Raw genomic sequence first — 17,294 nt, forward strand, 5'->3', positions numbered from 1 at the left:
GTGGGCCGGCGCCACGGCAGGCGCCCACGCTGCCTACAGCTTCTGAGAAATGTGATTCCCTCGGCCCTGGGCCCTGAGCACGGGCTTGGGGCCCGCTGTAAAGACTGTGTGATGGAAGTGTGGAGGAGCAGACGGAGGGGCCCTGAGCACGGGCTTGGGGCCCGCTGTAAAGACTGTGTGATGGAAGTGTGGAGGAGCAGACGGAGGGGCCCTGAGCACGGGCTTGGGGCCCGCTGTAAAGACTGTGTGATGGAAGTGTGGAGGAGCAGACGGAGGGGCCCTGAGCACGGGCTTGGGGCCCGCTGTAAAGACTGTGTGATGGAAGTGAGGAGGAGCAGACGGAGGGGCCCTGAGCACGGGCTTGGGGCCCGCTGTAAAGACTGTGTGATGGAAGTGAGGAGGAGCAGACGGAGGGGCCCTGAGCACGGGCTTGGGGCCCGCTGTAAAGACTGTGATGGAAGTGAGGAGGAGCAGACGGAGGGGCCCTGAGCACGGGCTTGGGGCCCGCTGTAAAGACTGTGTGATGGAAGTGAGGAGGAGCAGACGGAGGGGCCCTGAGCACGGGCTTGGGGCCCGCTGTAAAGACTGTGTGATGGAAGTGTGGAGGAGCAGACGGAGGGGCCCTGAGCACGGGCTTGGGGCCCGCTGTAAAGACTGTGTGATGGAAGTGTGGAGGAGCAGACGGAGGGGCCCTGAGCACGGGCTTGGGGCCCGCTGTAAAGACTGTGTGATGGAAGTGAGGAGGAGCAGACGGAGGGGCCCTGAGCACGGGCTTGGGGCCCGCTGCAAAGACTGTGTGATGGAAGTGAGGAGGAGCAGACGGAGGGGCCCTGAGCACGGGCTTGGGGCCCGCTGTAAAGACTGTGTGATGGAAGTGTGGAGGAGCAGACGGAGGGGCCCTGAGCACGGGCTTGGGGCCCGCTGTAAAGACTGTGTGATGGAAGTGAGGAGGAGCAGACGGAGGGGCCCTGAGCACGGGCTTGGGGCCCGCTGTAAAGACTGTGTGATGGAAGTGTGGAGGAGCAGACGGAGGGGCCCTGAGCACGGGCTTGGGGCCCGCTGTAAAGACTGTGTGATGGAAGTGTGGAGGAGCAGACGGAGGGGCCCTGAGCACGGGCTTGGGGCCCGCTGTAAAGACTGTGTGATGGAAGTGAGGAGGAGCAGACGGAGGGGCCCTGAGCACGGGCTTGGGGCCTGCTGTAAAGACTGTGATGGAAGTGAGGAGGAGCAGACGGAGGGGCCCTGAGCACGGGCTTGGGGCCCGCTGTAAAGACTGTGTGATGGAAGTGAGGAGGAGCAGACGGAGGGGCCCTGAGCACGGGCTTGGGGCCCGCTGTAAAGACTGTGTGATGGAAGTGTGGAGGAGCAGACGGAGGGGCCCTGAGCACGGGCTTGGGGCCCGCTGTAAAGACTGTGTGATGGAAGTGTGGAGGAGCAGACGGAGGGGCCCTGAGCACGGGCTTGGGGCCTGCTGTAAAGACTGTGTGATGGAAGTGAGGAGGAGCAGACGGAGGGGCCCTGAGCACGGGCTTGGGGCCTGCTGTAAAGACTGTGATGGAAGTGAGGAGGAGCAGACGGAGGGGCCCTGAGCACGGGCTTGGGGCCCGCTGTAAAGACTGTGTGATGGAAGTGAGGAGGAGCAGACGGAGGGGCCCTGAGCACGGGCTTGGGGCCCGCTGTAAAGACTGTGTGATGGAAGTGTGGAGGAGCAGACGGAGGGGCCCTGAGCACGGGCTTGGGGCCCGCTGTAAAGACTGTGTGATGGAAGTGTGGAGGAGCAGACGGAGGGGCCCTGAGCACGGGCTTGGGGCCCGCTGTAAAGACTGTGTGATGGAAGTGAGGAGGAGCAGACGGAGGGGCCCTGAGCACGGGCTTGGGGCCTGCTGTAAAGACTGTGATGGAAGTGAGGAGGAGCAGACGGAGGGGCCCTGAGCACGGGCTTGGGGCCCGCTGTAAAGACTGTGTGATGGAAGTGAGGAGGAGCAGACGGAGGGGCCCTGAGCACGGGCTTGGGGCCCGCTGTAAAGACTGTGTGATGGAAGTGTGGAGGAGCAGACGGAGGGGCCCTGAGCACGGGCTTGGGGCCCGCTGTAAAGACTGTGTGATGGAAGTGTGGAGGAGCAGACGGAGGGGCCCTGAGCACGGGCTTGGGGCCCGCTGTAAAGACTGTGTGATGGAAGTGAGGAGGAGCAGACGGAGGGGCCCTGAGCACGGGCTTGGGGCCCGCTGTAAAGACTGTGTGATGGAAGTGTGGAGGAGCAGACGGAGGGGCCCTGAGCACGGGCTTGGGGCCCGCTGTAAAGACTGTGTGATGGAAGTGTGGAGGAGCAGACGGAGGGGAGAACGGGAGAACGCCGCCCCCAGAACTGTGAGACACCGAGCCTGCCGACTGAGTGAGGGCAAGCCAGGTCCCCTACACCCCCGACTCCCCAGCAGATGCTGGAGGAGCCAGGAGAGGGGCGGCCCAGGGGCCTCACTTAGGGGCCCTTTGATCCTTTTCTGTAGCCAGATCTGATGGACACAGTTAAAATTTCAAATCCCACAAGATCCTCTTGAGCCAATCAAACAGGCAGGCTACAGATTTCTAGCACTGAGCTTCAAATGCCGCAGCAAGCATGCTTATTACCGAGAACTGAACGCTGTACAACAGACAGCAAAGCACAGGTACACAGAAAAGACGACAACTCTCAGGGGTCTGTTCTCACCCCCTCCATTTCCAACAGGAACTGCAGAGACTCTAGATCTCAATTAGCTGCCCGTGGGCAACAGCGATGGCTGCTAGAAAGTTCCCTAAAGCCTGTATCATAAAGGTAAATAAAACTTGAGCGTGTGTGAGATATGTCTCCGCAAGCTGGCTCCTGAGTGATGACGCTGTGCCAAGCACCATGTATGTGTCACGCATGCACTGCTTCCCCGTGGGTCTCCTTTCACGGACCAGGAAGCAGTGCCAACACGGATGGCAGGAGGCGCAGCCAGACAGCCACGGAAGGAGAACGGCCCACCTTTACCCAGGTACCTTCCGCCATCGCCCTGTTAATCAGCTTCTTAAACCAACAGATAGGAAATGCACATTGAGTGACTATAAAACTCAGAAAAAAATTCAAGAAAGGGAACAAAGTATCACATTGCAGAAAGAGATTTAAGACGTAACACTCAAATGTGGCAGATTAAAATGGCAAAATTCACAAGCCAACGTCTTCACTCCCTCATCCAACTTCCACACTCCATCCTGGCTCTCTGGGGACTGTCCCCCGCAACCCTTGACTTTGCTGTGAGAACTCAGAGGTGGTATTGTGTATATATGGATTCATAGCGTATCGGAGTGCTTCCAAAAGTTCATGGAAAATGAAATTTAGAGGTGATTATTTTAGTGCAAAGTAATTTGAAATCCATGCAGTTTCCTCACAATATGTGGTTTCCCAAAAACTTTCTGGAGAAGCCTTGTATTTAGCTACACTGTAGACACCAGGCATTTGCCACTGGATTCTCAGAGTGACTCAGATTTTTAGGCAATTGAAACTGGTCCATTTCCCCGGTGCAAAGTTCAGCACACAACGTGCACACAACAAATACTGCTGAGTGACCGCGCAGACGAATGAATGAGCCAGCGGAGGAGTGAGTGATGTACGGACTGCGCACCTCCACGGCTGTGCAGGAACAGCGGTGGCAGAGAGGACTTTCCTCCCTGCTTCAGTGACTCGGAAAGACACTTAATATCCTTTTCCTTCTTCACAATATTAGTGCTAATTACATACAGGATCCGCTCTCATATCTCTTACTAACACATGTAGGTGGTCTAAAGAAAAAGATTAATACTTGAATGACTAAGGAATTATGTGCTGCTATTTGAAACTTTGACAAATATTTTCATTATCTGACTTGCTAAGGCAAATTATCGGTTCACAGGTAACAAGAGGAAGCAGCCCTATAATGTGCAAAAAATATTATTAGTTGGTTTAAATCTCAAAATGTTACAAGATTCCTATTAAAAAATTATAAGAACCATATTAACTTCCCCATCTATGCGGATTGCTCTTTTCCCTCCTCTCTATATAATGACCTTCCTGCACAGTATGCACGCCATTTAAAAAAAAATCAGGAAAATGAGCAAAACCATTTATTCAATATCAAAAACATTGTATTTGCAAAGGGAAGTGATAATAACATAGTTGGAAAATCTAGATTAATTAAGATGTACGTGTTTGGTTGTTCTGTGATGATTACAACTTGTTTTAAACAACAAAAGCAACTAATAAACAGTGTGAGCTACTTTCTAATTAATTATGACTTCTAGGGAACAGACAGGAATTCTACACAGAGAATATCTGAAAACAAGTTCGGTCTTCATAATCACTGACATGGCTAAAAAAACCCAGACAAGGGTGGGCGTGGTGGCGCAGCAGGCCGAGTCGCCACCTGGGATGCTCACATCTCGTATCAGGTGCTGGGATCAAGTCTCACCTCCACCTTCTATGCAGCTTCCTGCTGGTGCACCTGGAGGCCGCATACGATGGCTCAAGAACTTGAGTACCAGCCACCCAAGTAGTAAGTATCCTGGGGGGACCTCCTGATACTGGCCTGGCCCAGCCCTGCATGTGGTGGGCATCCGGGGAGTGAACCAGCAGGTGGAAGATATTCATTCATTCATTCATTCATTCTCTCTCTCCCCCTTTCAAATACACAAATAAATCTTTTCATTTTTCAAGTCCAACAATAACAAGTGTTGGCGAGGATGTAGAGGAATGGGAAGAATGCACAATGGTGCAGCTCCTGTAGAAAACAGTCCAGCAGGTCCCCAGAACCCTACACGTAGGGCAGGCATTTGGTGCGTCTTTAATATGTCACATCCCAGATCAGAGTGCCCGGCTGGAATTACAGCTACCCCACAGCCAATCCGGCTTCCTGCTAGCATGTATCCTGGAGTCAGCAGGTTGTGGCTCAAGTATTGGGTCCCTGCCACCCAGGTGGGAGACCTAGGTTGGTTCCTAGCCTAGATCTGGTTGTTGTAGGCATCTGGGGAGTGACCTAATGGATGGAAAATGTCTGTTTCTCTGCCTTTCAAATAAAGTAAATATACAAGTGAATTACTTCCCCTGACTCTCAAAATGAATCTACACCACACAAACCCTTGCACGCCAATGTTCATAGCAGCATTATTTATAAAAAGACAGAAACAATCCAAATGGCTCTCGACTGAAGAATGGGTATACCGACTATGGCACACCTGCTCACACAACGCAGGCCACAACCTCATGAACCCTGGAAAACAGCATTCTAGGTGAAAAGAGCCAGTAAGGAACAGACACATATCACCTGATTCCATTTCTAGGAAACGTGCAGAACAGGCAAATGTACACAGACAAAAGTACATGATGGGGGGCCGGCGCTGTGGTTCAGCTGGTTAACACCCTGGCCTGAGGTGCCTGCATCCCACGTGGGCGCCAGTTCTAGTCCTGGCTGCTCCTCTTCCAATCCAGCTCTCTGCTATGTCTTGGGAAAGCAGTGGAAGATGGCTCAGGTCCTTGGGCCCCTGCACCCACGTGGGAGGCCCGGAAAAAGCTCCTGACTCCAGATCGGCGCAGCTCCGTCCGTTGTGGCCATCTGGGAAGGGAACCAGTTGATGAAAGACCTCTCTCTCTGTCTCTCCCTCTCTCTGTAACTCTGTCTTTCAAATAAATAAAAAGTACATGAGTGGCTGCCAGGGGCCAGAGGGGCTGGGGAGCAACAGAAGGTGACTGTTAGTGGGTATGGAGCTTCTTTTTAGGTGACAAAAATGCTCGGAAAGAAATAATTGTAACAGGGGCCGGTGTTGTGGCCCAGCAAGTTAACGCCCTGGCCTGAAGCGTTGGCATCCCATGTGGGCGCTGGTTCTAGTCCCGGCTGCTCCACTTCCAATCCAACTCTCTGCTGTGGCCTGGGAAGACAGTAGAAGATGGCCCAAATCCTTGGGCCCCTGCACCTGCGTGGGAGACATGGAAGAGGCTCCTGGCTCCTGGCTTCAGATAGGCACAGTTCCGGCCAATTGGGGAGTGAACCATCGGATGGAATACCTCTCTCTCTCTGCCTTTCCTCTCTCTGTGTAACTCTCTCAAGTAAAAAATAAATAAATCTTTAAAAAATAAAAGAAATAACTGTAACAAATAACATAAGGTGGATGGCTTCAAGGCTCCAAGAATAGACAAAATACCAGTGAACTGAGCACTTTCAATGTGTGACTCATGTGGTGGGGGAGCTACATCTCACTCTCACTAGGACTGATTCTAACAAAGTTTGAGAGGCTCATTTTGGAAAATCCTCCATAAATCAAGCACTCAAAGTAATCTGGCTACAGGCAAAAGGTGAAAACAGACACACAAAGTAGATATTTTGTGCTGTGGTTAAAAAGCAGCTTGGGGTACCCGTATCACATACGAGAGTACCTGGGTTCAAGTCCCAACTCTGGTTTCAATTCCAACTTCCTGGGGCGGTAGAGGAGGACTCAAGGACTAAGCTTCCTTCCACTGACATGGGAAATCCAGACGGAGTCCTGGCTGGGCCTGGCCCAGCCCTGGCTTGCTGTGGGTTTCTGGAGAGTGAACCAATGACTGTAAGATGTCTCTGTTTCTCTCAATCAAATGAGGTGGAAAGAATGAAAAGTTAAAACGTTCCCCCTAAAAATATATATACAAAAGAAGAAACCAGTAAAAGTGAGAAGCATTTCTAAGACTTATAACGAATACAGTAATGTTGCTATAACATTTTTTCCAGGGGCTGCTCTTAGGATATGTACTAAGCAGAGGATTGACTATACCCATAAAAAATATCACTTTTTACATATGTAAAGGGAAAACTGGAGTTTTTAACTTGCAAATTCCACTTGAAAGTCAAATTAATTTATTAGGATTTGAAACTGAAAAACAAAAGGGATTTAGTTTACAATAGTTTTGATCTATTTTTGACAGGTATTTATTAAATATTTATTAAAATGCTTTAGTTTGAAATAATACTATAGGCACCAAAAGCAAACAAATATGAGCAATTCAATTCTATACCTTCTGTTCAATAAAGCCCGCTTCTCCACGGCAGGCGGTACAAAGAACTCTACCCAGGGGGTTAATCAAAATTCCCTTAGAATAATTGAAACGCATCTGCATTTTTCCCCAGAAACCACAAAAAGTCCCAGTAAGCAGAACATATAATTTTGATTACTAGCACTGAGCCTATAGCAGCACAATGTGTTGTCTCCAGAAATGAAGTTACAGGACGCAATGCCACTGTGCGCTAAGCCAGTGATGTCTCCCTAATGAGACTGAAAAACTCAAGGAAATCGAAAGACCCACAAGGGTGGTAATAAGTCGCACGGGTGAGGTTTCGCTCAGTGTGAAGCCAGCCGCCTACTGTGCCAAACGCAATCATTCTCAGGGCAGGAGAGGGCGGGCCAGGGCGCTGGGGTCACCGACCCCAACCTTTCATTTCACAACAAAGAAAACGGCAGTGTGGAAGGTCACACAGCCAGGCTGCAGCGCTCCTGGGACTAGAAATGAGATCTCTCAGAACTGTTCATGAAACAGTTTTTTCCACATACTTCACAAGGTGTGACCTAAGACATGGAATTGTCTGGAACGTCAGAGAGCTACGGTGGTGACGCTCCGGATACAAGGGTGCTGCTGAGCCCTCTGGGAAGTGCCTAACCCAAAGGATCCGGCAACACTCAGGCTCCACCCAGTGCGACCTGAGCGCCAGCCCACGTGAAGCTGAAGCAGAGGCCTGTGACAGGAGGTCTGCAACCACAGCTGAGGGGCTGCCCGGCGCCTTTCTGGGGGAAGCAAGCAGCAGCAGTGCTAGGGGGCAGAAGAGGGAAGGTGCAGAGGTGGCGCCAGGAGGTGTCCTTGCTACGGGCGACTCACCAGGAGTCTGCACAGCACAGACACGTGGCACTCTGCTCTGGTTACCCGGTAAACCAGACCAGCTGTGAAACCGCATTAGCAAGCTTACTAACTTATTCTAGGGGGCAAGCTTTGAAGAACGTGGCCACTGGGAGATACACTCCTCACCACACCTCAACACACGCATGCTCTGACTTAGACATCCATCTCTGTGGTTTGGGTACCACCTAGGCAGCTCCCTTGGATAGGATTACTTCCAGCTTCCCTGTGTGTTAATCACGTTGGCCTGATTGCCGTTTCTTATGCTGTGCTAAAATCTGTGTTTTTTTTAAAGATTTATTTAGTTATTTGAAAGGCAGAGTTACAGAGAGGCAGAGGCAGAGGCAGAGGCAGAAAGAGAGAGAGAGAGAGAGAGAGAGAGGTCTTCCATCCGCAGGTTCACTCTCCAGATGGCTGGAGCTGTGCAGATCCGAAGCCAGGATCTCTTCTGGGTCTTCCACTGGTTTCCCAGGCCATAGCAGAGAGCTGGATGGGAAGTGGGGCAGCCGGGACTCCAACCAGAGCCCATTTGGGATGCCAGCACTGCAGGCCACAGCTTTACCCACTATGCCACAGCGCCAGCCCCTGTGCTAACATCTTGGGGGAGTTTACAGAACCAGAGAGAGACTGCCCCTCCCAGGGCTCGCCAACTCCTGGAATGGTAAACATACTGGGAGCAAGCCAGCCACCCACTTTATCGACTCACTCACCAAGCCACTATGTCCCCTGCCCCAAAGCATTCCGGGGCCAGGTACCACACAACTGGAGAATGCCCCTGGATCCCAAAGCCCAGTCAAAGCAGCCAATCCTAAGTGATGTCCCCTGCCCTGCCTGTCCCAAGGAAGCCCCGAGAAAGGCTCCTACGCACAGTTTTGCCTTCCTCCTTTCCCAGTGCTTCCACTGGGCCCCTCGCCAGCAAGGCAGACCCCTTCTCTCAGGAAGCGGAAATCACACATTCTCCCAGTGGCCGTGAGCCTTCCCTGTGAGTATACTCCTGCACGGCCTGCAGCATCAACCCCAGACCTGCACATTCACCACGGGCCAGGCTGCAGCTGAGGCAGTGGGAAGTCACCAAGTGAAGGGGCCACAGGCTCCTGCACGGCACCACTCCTCCGTCCTCCAAACCTGCCTTCCAAAGACAAGAGCTGCCTTTTGGCAGATCTGGGACTAATGGAATGCTCGCGTGAGCACACGGCACACAGCATGGATTTACGTAGGCTTATTTCCAAGAAGCTGATAAACAATATCAAATTGATCATTTGCTGTAAGTGACTATGGCATCAACAGAGACAGTCCAATAGGTAAGCTCTACCAAGAGCAAGCCTAGGCAAAGGAAGTTTGTTCTTTTAGAAAATATATTTTGATGCAATCAATACAAGAAATAATATCCTTTAGAACGTAACTTCAGATAAAGAAATAAATTTTATAGGAACAATATATTGTTCAAAAATCTGTGCAGATAAAAAGGCACACACACAGTCGTCATCATTAGGGAAAAATGGTAAAATAATGTATGTTGCATACTATATTCACAAATTAAAGCTGGGGTGGAATAGCTGTGGACCATTTATACAGGGAGATGATTGAAAATAAGCTTATATTTAAGAAAAAACTTTTAGTAACCTTATCTTTTCAATCAATTTTCTATGAACTCTTCTAAACTTTTTAATTTATTTTCATATTAGTTCAAAGGGAGAAAGACAGAGGTCTTCCACGCACTGGTTCACTCTCCAAATGAGCAACAACCAAGCCTGGAGCAAGCTGAAGCTGGGAGCAAGGAGCTCAACCTAGCACCAGAGTGAGCGGTACGGACCCAAGTGCTTGAGTCGCCACTTGCTGCCTCCTAGGCTGTGCCTTAGCAGGAAGCTTTGGGACCAGAGTGGAGCCGGGACTCAAACCAGGCACCCCCAACTGCTGCGCCCAACGCCTGTGCCAGAGTAAGTTTTCTGAGAGTTAGACGGCTTTCGTTTGCTTGGCTCCCGTCCAAACTCCAGTGTGGGCCAGGGACTCAGGCTGGCGCCACCGACACTCTAGGTTGGCTCTTTCTTTCAGGAGGGGCGGGGCCCTGGCCTCCACCCTGCAGCTTACAGCAGCAGTGGAACACCGGAACAGCCGGAAGGCTTCCACACACGGAAGAGCTCAGCTGGCCCCGAAGTGAGCGCCTCTGGTCCAGACTTGAACAGACAGCACCCTACTTGCATGATGCAGAAAATTCTTCACGCAGGCTCAAAGTGTGGTTGAGTAAATAGGAAATGGCAGGAAGAGAGGGGATCCACACTTGCATAAGAATACACCCGAGCAGGTATGCCACACAGGCTTCTCTTACATTCCAAGCGAAGGGAGAGGCTTTACATCAAACACAGTCTTGTACTGCTCACTCACAAGATGGCGCTCTGTGGGAACATCACGGAGGGTAGTTAGGCGGGCCTAGACGCCGGATCAACCAATCAGTGGTCTGTGCAAACAGACTGGGTAAAGCGCGGACCTAACAGGCTGCCTCTGATGTAGGACAGCTTAGAGAGACAACGTGAAGTTCATGAGCTGGAAGCCACACCTCCTTCGCTCTGTGTTGCCATGTTCATCTACCCGTCAATCAGGGGACCCTTCCCCAGGAAGTACCTCCTTCTACCCGGGACATGGGGGCGGTACCATGTAAACATTTCCATTTTTCTAAAGTACATAAAAAGTTAGGAAGAACAGAAGCTCACTCTGTCCTCTACATGGACTCAGGATGAGCAGAGCAGGGTGTGATAACTCACTTTCTTTGGCCCCAGTCTCCTGAAATAAAGCCCTAATGGACCTGTGTATTTTCCTCACTTTGTTTTTAAAAGACTTTATTTTTTTTATTTGAAAGACAGAGTTAAAGAGAGAGGTAGAGCCAGAAAGAGAGAGAGAGAGAAGTCTTCCATTCTGTTGGTTCATTCCCCAAATGACCACAACAGCCAGTGCTGAGCTGATCCGAAGCCAGGAGCCAGGAGCTTCTTCTGGGTCTCCCATGCGGTGCAGGGTCCCAAGGACTTGGGCCATCCTCTACTGCTTTCCCAGGCCACAGCAGAGAGCTGGATCAGAAGTGGAGCAGCTGGGTCTTGAATCGGCGCACATATGGGATGCCAGTGCTGCAGGCTGGGACACAGTGCTGGTCCTTTTTCTCACTTTGTAAATAAAGTTCATCATACTGCATGCTGTATTTGGGCCTGTATTTAGAATTCTTCTCTAAGTAAAAGGCAAAAACCTGGAAACTTAATTTAGGCCCATATCCCAGCCTATAACACCTTCAGTGTGCCATGGCATACTGTCTCACAATAAACATTTTTTAAATAACTCGAAGGAATATCCTTTAAAATAATGATAAAATTATAATAGATACACAGGTGCTCATTAGCACTGCACTACGATGAGCTCCCTGGACAACAGGAGTGTTTCAGCATTATGGCACTAGTGCTGTGTCCACGTGACTTTCCACAGACTGAGACATCATGCAGAACATGACTGCTTGTCATCAAACTGCCATTCAGTCCATTTCCAGTATATAGAGTCACCTGGATATATATTATGAGCTTTTCTAAAAAAGACCACCCTCCCAACACAAAAGTAACCGACTGAGGGGGCAGAGGAGGCTGGGCCTTAGCTCCAGACAGGCGAAGCAGCAGGTGTCTAAGAGCAACCCCAAAAAAGCTGGTTTCACCCCACAAGCTGCCTTCATCCTGGCCGCGAGGCACAAGGAAGGGCAGAAGGCCCCAGAAGAACTAAATCCTCAGCACCCAGACGCCGGGGTAAGGGAGCCACCACTTGTCAGGAAGCCTGCATTAGCCCAGCAGCTGCCCTTCCTGTAGGAACCACTCCGTGCAGCTCCCATAGGCTCGGGAAGTTCATACCAGAGGTGTTACCTCATCTGCGGCATGCGGATTCTACTGGGGATCTCAAATGGTGCTGAGCCTTCAGAGAGTTGACCAGGGGCAGGCACACCACAGGCACACAGCAAGTGCAGTCTCCTGGGCCACCCTTGGTTAAAGACTGCTGTGATGAATGGCTGACCCGGGCAAGGGGTGGGCGGCTTCTTGGCCGTGGTAAACTACAAGAGCAACTGTTTAGAACTTGGACACTAATTACTCCCCAACCCCTAACCTGGGCAGGGATTTTATTTCAAACCAAGGCGTTTTGCAATGTGACTGCGTCCCCTGATGCTCTGTAATTACTTCAGCCAATTAACACCAATACCTTAGGAATTACCTTAGTTGTGGTTTGCCCGACAATCGTGAGAACTTCTAGCAGGCAAAGTGCACGCCAGCTCAGCACAGACAGTGCTCAGACACCACCTGAGGTGCCACCAGGATCCGGTGTGCTGCAGGCCTCAACCAGGAGCCTGGCGCTAGTGCCGCGAGCCAGGGGGAACGGGCGGCAGGGTGCTAGGCAGCCAAGCAATTACACGGGAACTGCAAAGGAGCGGCAGAGCACTTGTCTGCACGCAACACTGAGGCATGCGTGCAGCACACGCTGCCACTGCGTCTCCACAACACTCGGAGGACGTGGATTACAAAGAGAACTGCAAGGAGTGCACTTTCTTTTTTTTTTTTTTTTTTTTTTTTTTTTTTTGCACTACAACAAACCTACTTCAGGGTGGACATTGTGGTGCAGTGGTTTAACCACTGCTTGAGCCTCCTGCATAGGAGAGTGCCAGCTGGGGTCCTGGGCACCGTGCTCTCATCCAGCCTCCTGCTCAAGGCCTGGGAAAGCAGGCAAAGATGGTCCAAGTGCTTGGGCCCTTGCTGCCCATGTGGGAGACCAGGATGGAGCTCAGACTCCTGGCTCTAGCTTAGCCCTGTCCTGTCTGTTATGGGCATTTGGAAAGTGAACCAGTGGAGAAGAGATCAATCAATTTCTCTCTCTCTCTCTCTCTCTCTGTTACTCTGCCTTTCAAGTAAAAATATGTGTGTGTCTGTGTGTGTGTGTATATGGATTTTAAGAAGATTGCTACTAAAAATACACTGTATCTTTCAATCTAATTTTTCCATAAAATCTCTAGAACATCATACTTATTAAATGGGAAGGAAACTAAAATTTCCAATGATTATTATATTCTCTAGGCCAACTGGGGGAAGTTTGTCCCCCCCATCCCTTTGGGGCCATTCAGCAATGTCTAGGGACAATCTTGGCTGTTCCATGTGGGGATAAGGCTTTTAGAACCCAGGGACTGCTAAGCATCCTGTATGCACAGGGTAGTCCTACACAAAAAAAAAATTGACTGCACCAAAAACATCAATACTGCCAAGGTTGAAAAACCATGCTCCAGGCAAAAATGTAAGAAGTATTTTTGCATGGGTATAAGAATTGAAATAAGTCAAATACATCAATGAGTAAACTTAAAAGCTGCAGTTGGAAGCACTCGTTTTAGATATAGGCCCTATCATGCCCTCCCAAGTTAAACAAAGCAAAAACGTCTATGCCATGGAAACACACGTTGGTTAATTTAGTTCAGATCATCAGATGCTTGGCCTAAACTCTCACTGAAGAACCATTCGGAACACTACTGTGCTTGGCTCAAAAACCAGTAATATGATGTGTTTGCTGGTATCAGTTTCCTAAAATAGATGCCAGTTCTACCTTAGGAGTTAAATTATGTTCCAAATCCTAGCCTTGGCATATCTGAAGCTGCTTTAGACAAAACACCGGTCTGCGGGCCTCACCTCAGACCTGGGACGTCAGCCTCTCTGGGGACGGAAGTGGGGCTCTGCACACTCCACAAGCTTGCCAGGTGACTCCTACACATGACAAGGTCTGAGAACCACTGCATTATTCATGGCTTCCGGGAGCAGACTTGCCACTTCCACAACATTCTCTCTAAGCTACCGAGAGGTCAACAAGACGGATAAACAGAGTACAGTGGCCTGACACAGCCTGCCCTGCAGACTGAGGCTGGCCCACAGGAGTCTCGTAAGCAGGACATGACATGTCCCACGTCAGGGCACTGCGCCTCTGTGCACGCGCGGGATTTCAGCAGCAATGTTCACACGCAAGGCACCAGAGTCACCCCGGCCAAGGTCTGCCCTTGGCGATCTTCATTACTCTTCAAAAGGAAACAGAAGTTCTTAAGCACCTTGCTACCGCGAGGTACACACTTAAATACGTGCTTTATATTTAGCACTCAATGACAAATAATACGTTAACTGTGTGAAGGGGTCATAGCCATAGGATGAACAAAAATGTGACTTTTCAAATCAAAGAGAGTGATTTTTTCCCTTCTGAATTTTTCTGCAGACCGAGCACCAAATTGTGGACTCAATTGAGATGACAATTTCAGATGATAACATGTCTAAAGGCAAGTGGAAAAGAATGGGGAGGCAACGACGTGAGGCCAAATGAAGCAGAGGGCGAACAGGGCGCTGCAATAAAAGCTAAGCTATCGCGTTCCAAGGGCCTGCTATTTTCAGGCATTTCTGAAACATTTTCTTATTCAACCTTTGCCACCAGCATAAAAGTAGAGACTGTCTGTGCTGCTGATGAGAAAACTGAGGAGTGGAGAGGCAACTTGTTCAAGTGCACAAAGCTGGCAGGTGGGAGAGCTGAGAATCAAATGCAGGGTGAGGTCAAGCTTCAGTGCGTCTCCCTCTCCCCTGCACTCCTTCAGTATTCACGAACATCCTGGCAGTGTGCCACAGAAATTCCTTGTGATCATATAGCTCAGTAATCCCAGATAGTTTACACTGGTAACATTCCAAAGAGCATGCATATCTGTTAGCTTTCAGGTACTATAATGAACTACTGAAGGCAGGCTAACTTTATCAAGAGGTTTATTTGGTATGGTTCTGGAGGTATAAGGTCTAGGGGCTGGGACTGGCACTGCAGCATAATAGGTTAAGCCTCTACTTGCAGTGCCGGCATCCCAGATGGATGCCAGTTTGAATCCCAGCTGCTCCACTTATGATCCAGCTCCCTGCTAATGCCCTGGGAAGCAGGGGAAGATGGCTCAAGTGTGTGGGTCCTGCCACCCAGGTGGGAGACCTGCAAGAAGTCCCTGGCTCCTGGCTTTGGATCAGCACAGATCTGGCCATTGTAGCCATTTAGGGAGTGAACCAGCAGATGGAAGATCTCTCTCTCTCCTTCTGTATGTAACTCTGCCTCTCAAATAAATAAATATATGAAAAGAAACAAAACAAAACAAGGTCTGTGGGCCTCCTGTGGCGATGGCCTTTGTGCTGGCAGAGTCATGGGGGCAACACAGAGCATCTCATGGCAAGAGACAGGGAGCTCGTATGACTGCCTAGCTCTCTGTGGCATTTCTATCTTTCCTTATAAAGCCAACAGGACTCCACCATAGGAAATCCACTCTAACAACCTAACCCAATCCAATCACTTCCCAAAGGTCCTACCACCAAACACCACAACTGGATTGAGCGGATTCCGGCCCCTTAGCACCACTAACGTGCACACTGAAGCCACAGTGGTGACTGAACATCTGGTTTTCACAAGTAACTCTTAGGTGCTCTGCCCACAGCTTTCTCATCTTAGAAACAGAGTGGAATTAAGTGAGGTGATACGTGTAGATGCATCCCAAACCCTCATGGAAGCCATGAAGTTATCTATTACAAGTAATTTTATTTTGAGATACTTTGGCAGGTGGCAAAAAGATTTTGGGTTACTCTGAAATAACTCGTGACACCCCAGCACACTGTGAAACCATGACTAGGGTTATATGAACTTGGCTGCCACAGCCACACTTAACGTAAATGATTCAGACAAGAGAGAGCGTCACAGTTGTTTGAACGATGCTGTGAGGGAGCACAGGGGCCTCGCTCTGAGATGTGGGGGCATCCAGACTGCTCTTCCAGGCCTGCCCCCTGCCGCCTTTCCCTCCCCGTGGGTTGCCCCATCAGTTCGGCCATTCTCATTACCCCTTTACGGCTGATACAGCCCCTGCCCGCATGCTCGCCCGTTTGCTTTATTCTCATCTCCTTACAGTGCCGATATCTTGCTGGCATCTCAAACTTAAAGTAGTCAAAATTATCTCGCCCACCGTGGTATTACTCTTCTCTCCAGAGACCACGCTGTGGACTGATTGCCAAAGAGGAGGAGGAGTGGGGTAACTGAGCACATGAGACGCCCCATGCCTGTCTTCTGGCTTTCCCGTCAGTTGTCTGCATTGGTCATCACTTCCAGAAGCTTCCGAATCATCTTCAATGCGGAACCACACAGTCAAGGGCATTTCAAGAAGTTCACAGAAAAAATGGAATTAAAATATAATATTGATTTAAAATGCATGCATATTCATGTAATTGGCACTGATCCTAAAGAGGTAGCTCCCAAATGCACCCTCTTATTTGGCCACCTACTTTCACAAGTTCTTTTAAAAAAAAAAATGAGCCAAGCTGGGGTGACACTGTCACTCTCTCCTTTCAAATCCTTCAGTGTAGCTCCGGGTCTGCAGAGTACAGACTGAGCCCCCTGACATGGGATTGCAGCATCTAGCACCTGCCCTGTCCGTCATGTCTCCCAAACGGACCTAACTCACCCTGCCTGCCACTCTCGGCAGCTTCCTCAGCCACCCAAGGGTCCGCACACCTGTGTGCCCTCACTGGTTTTACTCCCCCTCAGCCTCTCCCATCAGCCCACAGTGCAGTTTTGAAGTTGCTGTCTCCAGGCCTCTCTGTGCAGATGCTCTTCCCTGCTTGCAAACCAGATCCAGCCTACAAGTTGTAGCCTGAGCTACACACAGCCGCAGGGAGCTGGTCATGATTCCTCCTTTCCTTCCTCCAGCCCGAGAACATCTCTGCTACCCCCCACCACTCCAGACTGTCATCACTTGTTCACATTTCTGTGTCCTTAGGTGGCTCACTGAGAAAAAGGACATCTTTTCCTCTTCAGCTGTCAGAACTCAACGTCTGTCACGTAACAGCCAATCAGTCAGTGTAAGATGATGTCTGGCCACCATGGGAGCCACTGAAGACTTTCTGCTCATTATCAAAATGTAAAGTCTAACATGGTACTGAAGGCAGACTCTTTTCAAAACATTTATACTGATTTTTATTTATTTGAGAGAGAGACAGAGAGATACAACAGATTTTTCTACCCACTGACTCACTCACTCCCCAAATGCTTGCCAATGGACAGGGCTGGGCCAGGCTAAGGCCAGGAGCCTAGAACTCCCTTTGAGTCTTTCATGAAGCACACAAGTACTGCAGCCATCACCTGCTGCCTTCAGAGTACGCATTAGCAGGAAGGTGGGATCAGAAGCAGACTCAGCCCCTGCGGAAAGGACGTGGACATACCAAGCAGCATCTCACCTGCTGTGCAAAATGCCTGCCCCACAGCACAAAGAGCTGCGCCCTCGGGTCTGAACTCGGTACCAGTGAGAGAAAGAAGCAGAGCTCCACAGTCACAAGTCCTCTGTTCCAG

General features: G+C 50.2%; 1 protein-coding gene across 16 annotated transcripts in view; it reads right to left on the reverse strand.

Annotated features, from left to right (window-relative positions):
* Positions 1-17,294, reverse strand: part of PCCA (propionyl-CoA carboxylase subunit alpha) — a 438,870-nt gene that overhangs the window by 52,597 nt on the left and 368,979 nt on the right. For 4 of the 16 annotated variants that reach the window (XM_070048640.1, XM_070048638.1, XM_051850473.2 and 1 more), the window contains one exon: positions 15,481-16,073. The exons of the other annotated variants lie outside the window; for them this stretch is intronic. In XM_070048640.1, coding sequence (XP_069904741.1) covers positions 16,029-16,073 — 45 coding nt within the window. In that variant the 3' untranslated portion in view covers positions 15,481-16,028. Of the gene's footprint in view, positions 1-15,480; positions 16,074-17,294 lie in introns of those variants that run through there. 16 annotated transcript variants of the gene reach the window in all.

Source organism: Oryctolagus cuniculus, chromosome 9, assembly GCF_964237555.1.
Source record: "Oryctolagus cuniculus chromosome 9, mOryCun1.1, whole genome shotgun sequence".
Lineage (NCBI taxonomy): Eukaryota > Metazoa > Chordata > Mammalia > Lagomorpha > Leporidae > Oryctolagus > Oryctolagus cuniculus.